This window comes from Eriocheir sinensis, chromosome 20 (assembly GCF_024679095.1).
Source record: "Eriocheir sinensis breed Jianghai 21 chromosome 20, ASM2467909v1, whole genome shotgun sequence".
Taxonomy (NCBI): Eukaryota; Metazoa; Arthropoda; class Malacostraca; order Decapoda; family Varunidae; genus Eriocheir; species Eriocheir sinensis.
The window spans coordinates 15608545-15617369 of record NC_066528.1 but is presented as its reverse complement, the minus strand read 5'-3'; the positions used below and the strand labels follow the sequence as shown (position 1 = coordinate 15617369).

The 8825-nt window shown below is 48.1% G+C and overlaps 2 protein-coding genes across 13 annotated transcripts in view; one reads left to right on the top strand and one right to left on the bottom strand.

Annotated features, from left to right (window-relative positions):
* The window catches only part of LOC127001251 (jouberin-like), a 37560-nt gene extending 30827 nt beyond the window's left edge, over positions 1–6733 (top strand). For 9 of the 12 annotated variants that reach the window (XM_050865610.1, XM_050865605.1, XM_050865611.1 and 6 more), the window contains exon 19: positions 6399–6732. The gene's annotated coding sequence lies outside the window, so the exon portion shown is untranslated. Of the gene's footprint in view, positions 1–6398 lie in introns of all 12 variants that reach the window. The other 3 variants (XM_050865607.1, XM_050865600.1, XM_050865599.1) reach the window with 1 other exon arrangement.
* On the bottom strand, positions 3022–6405 carry LOC127001254 (uncharacterized). Its single transcript, XM_050865612.1, has 2 exons — positions 4226–6405; positions 3022–3480 (listed from the first exon to the last, which is right to left on the bottom strand). Exons 1-2 carry the CDS (start codon positions 5028–5030, stop codon positions 3125–3127), a joined length of 1161 nt encoding a protein of 386 aa, XP_050721569.1. The 5' UTR covers positions 5031–6405; the 3' UTR covers positions 3022–3124.
* Positions 6734–8825: the final 2092 nt, after the last annotated feature.

The following is an 8825-nucleotide window of genomic DNA, read 5'->3' as shown; positions in this document are numbered from 1 at the left end:
AACATAGTGACATACGTAGGATATGTGTAACAGGCTAACTGGAGTGCGTGGCGAACAATACTGTGGCGAAGTTTTAACATAGTGACATACGTAGGATATGTGTAACAGGCTAACTGGAGTGTGTGGCGAACAATACTGTGGCGAAGTTTTAACATAGTGACATACGTAGGATATGTGTAACAGGCTAACTGGAGTGTGTGGCGAACAATACTGTGGGGAAGTTTTAACATAGTGACATACGTAGGATATGTGTAACAGGCTAACTGGAGTGTGTGGCGAACAATACTGTGGGGAAGTTTTAACATAGTGACATACGTAGGATATGTGTAACAGGCTAACTGGAGTGCGTGGCGAACAATACTGTGGGGAAGTTTTAACATGGTGACATACGTGGGATGGATATAAGCCAAAAGAAAACCATCGCAATGAAACAAAAAAAAAAATGAAAAAATGAAGCTGACTGAAGTAAGAAAAAAAACATGATATAATTGAAAAACCTAATAATAAGACGAGCCCTTGGCAGGAACAATCACGGAGGGAAAACACGCAACAAGCTGAAAGTGAACACTGGCACCAGAAATATGACGCAAAAAAGTGAACACTGGCACCTGAAATATGACGCAAAAAAGTGAACACTGTCACCTGAAATATGACGCAAAAAAGTGAACACTGGCACCAGAAATATGACCCAAAAAAGTGAACACTGGCACCAGAAATATGACCCAAAAAAGTGAACACTGGCACCAGAAATATGACGCAAAAAAGTGAACACTGGCACCTGAAATATGACCCAAAAAAGTGAACACTGGCACCTGAAATATGACGCAAAAAAGTGAACACTGGCACCTGAAATATGACCCAAAAAAGTGAACACTGGCACCTGAAATATGACCCAAAAAAGTGAACACTGGCACCTGAAATATGACCCTAAAAAGTGAACACTGGCTCCTTAAATATGACGCAAAAAAGTTAACACTGGCACCAGAAATATGACGCAAAAAAGTGAACACTGGCACCTGAAATATGACCCAAAAAAGTGAACACTGGCACCTGAAATATGACCCAAAAAAGTGAACACTGGCACCTGAAATATGACGCAAAAAAGTGAACACTGGCACCTGAAATATGACACAAAAAAGTGAACACTGGCACCAAAAATATGACCCAAAAAAGTGAACACTGGCACCAAAAATATGACCCAAAAAAGTGAACACTGGCACCAGAAATATGACCCAAAAAAGTGAACACTGGCACCAGAAATATGACGCAAAAAAGTGAACACTGGCACCAGAAATATGACGCAAAAAAGTGAACACTGGCACCTGAAATATGACGCAAAAAAGTGAACACTGGCACCAGAAATATGACGCAAAAAAGTGAACACTGGCACCAGAAATATGACGCAAAAAAGTGAACACTGGCACCAGAAATATGACGCAAAAAAGTGAACACTGGCACCTGAAATATGACGCAAAAAAGTGAACACTGGCACCAGAAATATGACGCAAAAAAGTAAAAAAAGTATAAAAAAGAAAGGAAATTATTGAATCAACAAAACCCGCTTAGAGATATACTTCATGTTCACTCCTCCTCCTTCCTCCCTCTCCTCCTCCTCCTCCTCCTCCTCCTCCTCGCCATCACGAAAAACAACAAACAAACAACAAAACAATAAAATATAGCTATTGCTTGGAGCCGTTTGGAAAAAATTTACGGTCCAGGAAAATGTTCTTTGTGTGTGTGTGTGTGTGTGTGTGTGTGTGTGTGTGTCTGAGTGTGTGTGTGTGTGTGTGTGTGTGTGTGTGTGTGTGTGTGTGTGTGTGTGTGTGTGTCTGTGTGTGTGTGTGTGTGTGTGTGTGTGTGTGTGTGTGTGTGTGTGTGTGTGTGTGTGTGTGTGTGTGTGTGTGTGTGTGTGTGTGTGTGTGTGTGTGTGTGTGTGTGTGTGTGTGTGTGTGTGTGTGTGTGTGTGTGTGTGTACGGGAATCTTCGTAAATTTGAGATCATGTTCCTAATGCTTTTTGTTCTACCAAAGGTCTCTCTCTCTCTCTCTCTCTCTCTCTCTCTCTCTCTCTCTCTCTCTCTCTCTCTCTCTCTCTCTCTCTCTCTCTCTCTCTCTCTCTCTCTCTCTCTCTCTCTCTCTCTCAACTTAATATCATCTAGAGTAGAAATGCAACGTTTTGGAGCCATCTGATTAATGTAAAATCACTTAGGTTTAAGGACAGACCACCTAGTCTGGACCATGGGGTCTGTGTGGTCTGATTTTCTATGTAAATCTATGTAAATCTCTCTCTCTCTCTCTCTCTCTCTCTCTCTCTCTCTCTCTCTCTCTCTCTCCCTTCCCCCCCCACCACGTCTTCTTCACGTCGACAGAGCGAATGGCACGGTGCTGCCCCCTGCTTGTCTGGAGGGCACGGTGCTGCCCCCTGCTTGTCTGGCGGGCACGGTGCTGCCCCCTGCTTGTCTGGCGGGCACGGTGCTGCCCCTTGCTTGTCTGGCGGGCATGGTGCTGCCCCTGCTTGTCTGGTGGGCACGGTGCTGCCCCCTGCTTTTCTGGCGGGCACGGTGCTGCCTGCTTGTCTGGAGGGCACGGTGCTGCCCCCTGCTTGTCTGGCGGGCACGGTGCTGCCCCCTGCTTGTCTGGCGGGCACGGTGCTGCCCCCTGCTTGTCTGGCGGGCACGGTGCTGCCCCCTGCTTGTCTGGCGGGCACGGTGCTGCCCCCTGCTTGTCTGGCGGGCACGGTGCTGCCCCCTGCTTGTCTGGCGGGCACGGTGCTGCCCCCTGCTTGTCTGGAGGGCACGGTGCTGCCCCCTGCTTGTCTGGCGGGCACGGTGCTGCCCCCTGCTGGTCTGGCGGGCACGGTGCTGCCCCCTGCTTGTCTGGAGGGCACGGTGCTGCCCCCTGCTTGTCTGGCGGGCACGGTGCTGCCCCCTGCTTGTCTGGCGGGCACGGTGCTGCCCCCTGCTTGTCTGGCGGGCACGGTGCTGCCCCCTGCTTGTCTGGCGGGCACGGTGCTGCCCCCTGCAGGTTGCCCTCATCCTGCAGTGCTCACCCCTACGTGGCGTGCTGGCCTGGGTGTGGCAGCAGCCGGGGCCCCGTGCGTCGGGTGCAGGGTCATGCAGCCTCGCCTCACCCCTTTGTGACCCCTGAGGGCGTGCCCGGAGGGGCGCGCCTCGGGGTCAGGTAATTTCCGTCATCGGAGTCTGAATCTTCGTCTACGTGGCATTGTGAATGCTCGGCGACATTTTCGTAGGTTGGAGGCTCGGGGATCTCCTCGTAGATTGGAGGCTCCGGGAACTCGTCGTAGATGTGCTCCTCGTCGTCGCCGAAGTACAGGTAGTCGGGCTCCTGCTGCCGCGGCGCCACGCGCGGGAGCACGGTGGGGCCCGTGGGCGGCGCCACGTCCACATGGTTGTCGTCGACCTGTACCTCGCCGCCGACGCGCCAGGAGGCGGCCAGTCCGCGCCGCGTCGGCACGCAGGGCACTGCGGGAAGAGTGTGGCCATTACGACGACGACGACGACCGTCATGATGGGGGGGGGGAGAGAGAGAGAGAGAGAGAGAGAATGGGTGGGATAGCTTAACAGAGGAACATGGAAAGGTTTGAGAAAGGCAGACGAAGGATGGAATACAGTTTTCCACATCGAAGCTTTGAAAGGTCAAACAGCCTCGGCAAAGAGATCGTCAAATAAAAATAAATAAATAACCACAAAGCTACATATGACAGCTGAGACTCGAAGCCCCACGAGAGCAGCGCATTTCCGGCTGTGCTACGGTCTTTGTTCTCAGACGCTCCCGGTCCCATAGGAACTATTTCCAAAGGCCTAAAAGGAGGTCAGCAGGGGTTCTGATGCGTTCTTTTTTAGGTTTACGGCACAGAAGAAAGGTCAACCTACAACCTGAGTCATAAAACTTCCCCTGGAAATGCCCAAAACTCCCTCGAAAGCTTTATCAAGTGCTTGGACGCCGAAATTAATATGGTTTATCAAGGTCATATTTTTAAACATTTGACAAGGCTTTCGTAGGAGCTTCGGGCACTTCCAGGGGTAGTTTATGACCCTTCTGGTAGTCAGTCTTCTTCTGTAGCATGAACCTAAAAAACACTCACTATAACCCGATTGATGTCCTTTTTCGGCCTTGGAAATAGTTGATGTGAGCGGCGGAAGCGTCTGGGAATACCGACCTGTGACCTTACGTAAAATCACAACAAGGAAAAGACACAATACTAACGTGATGCCGCTGATCTGCGTCTTCGTCGCCTGCGGCAGACCACCACCACCACCACCACCACCACCACTATCACCAGGAATATCACCACCGCCACCACCGGCACCACTATCAGCAGCACCACCGACGGAGACGAAGACGCAGATGTAGTTGTTGGGGTGGTTGTAGTTGTGGTTGTTGTAGTCGTGGTTGTGGTTGTCGTATTTGTGGTTGTGGTGGTGGTTGTAGGTGGGATAGTGCGTGAAGGTGGCCTGAATGGAGGGTTCTCACAGGTGTACTCAGAAGGGAGCGATGGACTCGACCCCACATTTACAAGACAATATGTTTCTGGATGGCCACTTTTCCATTTTGAGGGCCCACGAGCCACAACACTCAGACCTCCAAAGAACCAACATTCGCCACGCTCATAACGAGTGCATTTCCTTCGGCAATAATCAGTAACCAGATCAAAGATAATGAGGCAATATTTTGAACGATCCATGTCTTCGTCCATTGTTACCTGCACATCCATCCTCGCCCACTTCTCTCCTGTGTCAGGGAAGCAAGGGGCAGCAGAGAACCAAGCTACGTGTTGAGCATTCCGATGATATACTTTGACGCTGATCCCTGCAAAATCTCTCCCCGGCTGCACGTACCTCATAACCCACAGATTGTTTCCTACTGCATTGAAAGACATCACTTCGTTTTCTTCCGAGTATCCGACTTTTTCATCAGGGGCGCCACAGAACAGCTGGGCCGAGGCGGGGTTGAGGGCGCCCCCAGCACCCAGAGCGAGCAAGGCAGCGACAAGCACACCGGTCTGCACCATGGCGAGTGTATCTCTGTGTGTGGACAAGCGAGCCTACGTGTTGACCATGGGACAGGATATCCTATCGACGACGTCTCGCACACACACGCTGTCATCTTTGTTCACTGTTGCAACTATGAGGAGCTCCGGCCACCTTAATTAAAGATTTTCCAACTTATACCACATTGTTCCAAATAATAACTCACTCTATGTAAAGCAAAACGGATAACACCTAATGTGTGGGCACTACGGGTTCCCTCACGAGTTACTTCCCCTAACCCTCAGCGCGTACCCCACATACAGACTGTATAGCTCCTGTTTGTGTTTCGTGTTTTCCTTATCTATTGGGTTGAAATACAATCCTTCCTTAAAATATGTTAATAAAAGATAGTGGTTTGTAATTACAGCGCTCATGAATGACAGTTTTATGTTGCCATCAATTAGAATCTTTATATATTGCCTTAATCAGAAACACGGCCACCAACACACCGTGACTTAACTTAACACAGGCAACACGCTGTAACACAAGGCTAAGTAACAGTCCGGTGCTCTAAGGTCACTATTCTCAAACACATCCTTCTCTTACCTCAGTCATTTCTAAAGGCCAAGGAAGAGGTTAAACGCGTCATCTTGAGTGTTTCTTTACCTTCATGGTGCAGGAACTTTGCCAGACTACCACCAGGTCATAAAACTACTACCACTGGAAATGCCCACAAATCCCCTGAAAGCCTTGTTAAATGTGTGTGCTTGGCGCTGAAAGTTTACGAACATGACCCTAAGGCAGTGGGGCAAGGAACGGTGTGTGCTTGTTGCCCAGCGTCCAGGAAAGAGTTTGTGCCGCTGTCCAAGTGTTATCAGCTGTAATGATGCTGTTTGTGACCGTCTGTTTGCCTTTGGACAAGAAACAGATTATGCGGCAAACCAAAAGACTCCTAGTGGTAGTTTTCTTATCGGCGCTGTCCCCTCCTATAAAAAGTGCATGAATTCAGGAACCTTACTTAAACTTACTTAAGCCTTACTTAATAACAGGACGCGCATTCAGTTGGTTCATGACAGTATCTAAGCTTCATAATCAGCATGGTCGAGTTCAATTATAGGAATCTTTGTCATACACATTACTTTTTTTTATTAAAGTATGTCCTCTGGTGGTGCTGGTACGAGACACACTGAGTGGTTCATAGAGACCATTTTCCACGACTGCTGTCCCTTGTCGTTATATTATAGGAATCTTTATTATACAAGTCAGTGTCTTCATCTATGGGTGTGTCCTCTGGTGGTGCTGGTACGAGGGACACCGAGTGGTTCATAGAGATCGTTCTCCACTACTACCGTCCCTTGCCGTTCACATGTAGCACCAGGGTTGGCAGGTCCAGGGAGAGGTTCATACAGGTTGTTCTCCACGACGTATACTTGTTGCTGGTCATCCCTGGCTCTGGTGGGGTTTACAGGTCCAGGGAGAGGTTCATACAGGTTGTTCTCCACGACGTATACTTGTTGCTGGTCATCCCTGGCACTGGTGGGGTTTACAGGTCCAGGGAGAGGTTCATACAGGTTGTTCTCCACGACGTATACTTGTTGCTGGTCATCCCTGGCTCTGGTGGGGTTTACAGGTCCAGGGAGAGGTTCATACAGGTTGTTCTCGATGACATAGTCTTGTGTGGGTGTGGGTGGGTCAGGCTGGTGATGATACTGGACCCCCATGCCTGTTGATCAGTTGTTATAATAGTTGTAGAAGTAGTAGTAGTAGTAGTAGTAGTAGTAGTAGTAGTAGTAGTAGTAGTAGTAGTAGTGGTAGAAGTAGTAGTAGTAGTAGTAGTAGTAGTAGTAGTAGTAGTAGTAGTAGTCAGGGTCAAAGGAGTAGTAGTAATAGTAGTGGTAGAAATAGTAGCAGTAGTAGTAGTAGTAGTCAGGGTCAAAGGAGTAGTAGTAATAGTAGTGGTAGAAATAGTAGTAGTAGTAGTAGTAGTAGTAGTAGTAGTAGTAGTAGTAGTAGTAGTAGTAGTAGTAGTAGTAGTATAATCAGTTTTTAATAATTTTACATACGTATTATCATTTCTAGTATCACACACACACACACACACACACACACACACACACACACATCCGCTCCGCTAGCTTATACCGCTCCGGTAGCTCAATGGTTTAAGCGCCGTGCTGCAAGGCTACACGGCCAAACAGGCGGCGGTTCGAGCCCCGCTCTGGCCGGATTCTTTCCGATGACTAGGAGTGGTTACTGTCCCCCCTTGAGCAAGGGGGATGGGGTATGTGGTGTGTGAGGTCCTGGCAGTACCCAGAGATCGACGATAATGAGCACTTGCTCGTGTCGGGAGGGTACCGCTGGCGAAAGCGAGTCCAACTCGTGATCAGGCCGTGGTGAATTACACACACACACACACACACACACACTGATGCACATATTATGTTCCTGGCTTACGTAAATTATATGGTGGACAAATGAAGACCATGAGGAAAGTGCAAACTGAGAAGGACTTCAAAATACTCCGGGATGATCCAGACGGGACTCACGAATGGAACCAGTCTTGGGAAACGAAATTCAGGGCAAGAAAAGCAAATTATTGGCCGACAGTTGTAAGAGACAGCACTGAACTATTCATTGGGAAACTGACGGATTACAAGAACGAGAGGGGAGTGTGGGAGCTGAATGGGTGTGTGGGGGGGGGGGTGATTCAGCCTGATCTGTCACCCATAAGACACAATAACCAGGTCATCCGCGAGGCCTTTAAGCTGTAGACAGACTTGAGTGAATTTTTGCGAAGAGAGGAAAGAAAAAACATGATGCTCTTTTGCGACTTAGACTTGAATATACAAAGCAGAAGAACGAGAAGTGTAATGAAGATGGAGAGAATACAAGTAGTTAGTTACATAGGAAAAGGATGTGGCTGCTATTCTGAGAGAGAGAGAGAGAGAGAGAGAGAGAGAGAGAGAGAGGATGGGGGGGCTGGGCGTTACTATTTTAGACAGTGAGTGAGCTATAGGAAACAGTTTTTATCTCTCTCTCTCTCTCTCTCTCTCTCTCTCTCTCTCTCTCTCTCTCTCTCCGGCAAAGAAGGAGAAGATAGAGACAAAGAAAAGCGGGGGATGAGAAAGGAAGGAAGGAAGGAGAGGAGGAAAGAAAGGAAGGAGAAGAGGAAGAAAAGGAAGGAGAGAAGGATGGAGGAAAAACATCAAGGGAGATGGAGAGAAGGAGAAAGAAATAACTTGAAAAATTGACTCTGTATCTGTCTGTCTGTCTGTCTGTCTGTCTGTCTATTTATTTATCTATCTACATATCAGTGTTTCCACGTCACTGCCGCTCCACAAGCAAAACAACTTGGCTTTATCGGCACCGTTTCCCGCCCCGGTGATGGTTCTGAGGGTGACAACTGATCCCCCCCACCGCCACACCGCCCGCTCTCTCCCTCTACCTCCCCTCAACTCCTTTTCCAACTCCTCCTCCTCTTACTACTACTACTACTACTACTACTACTACTACTACTACTACTGCTACTACTACTACTACTACTGCTACTACTACTACTACTAACTAGAGTGTGTGGCGAACATTATTACAACGAAGTTTTAACATTAGCGACATATTTAGGAATGATGTAACAGACTAACTAGGGTGTATAGCGAACTTCTTTATAGCGAAGTTTTAACACAAGTAGGATAAACATATAACAGGCAAGCTCGAGTATATAGCAAATTTTATTATAGTGAAACTTTAACATGGCGACATACTTAGAATATGTGTAACAGGCTAACTGGAGTGTGTGGCGAACAATACTGTGGGGAAGTTTTAACATAGTGACATAC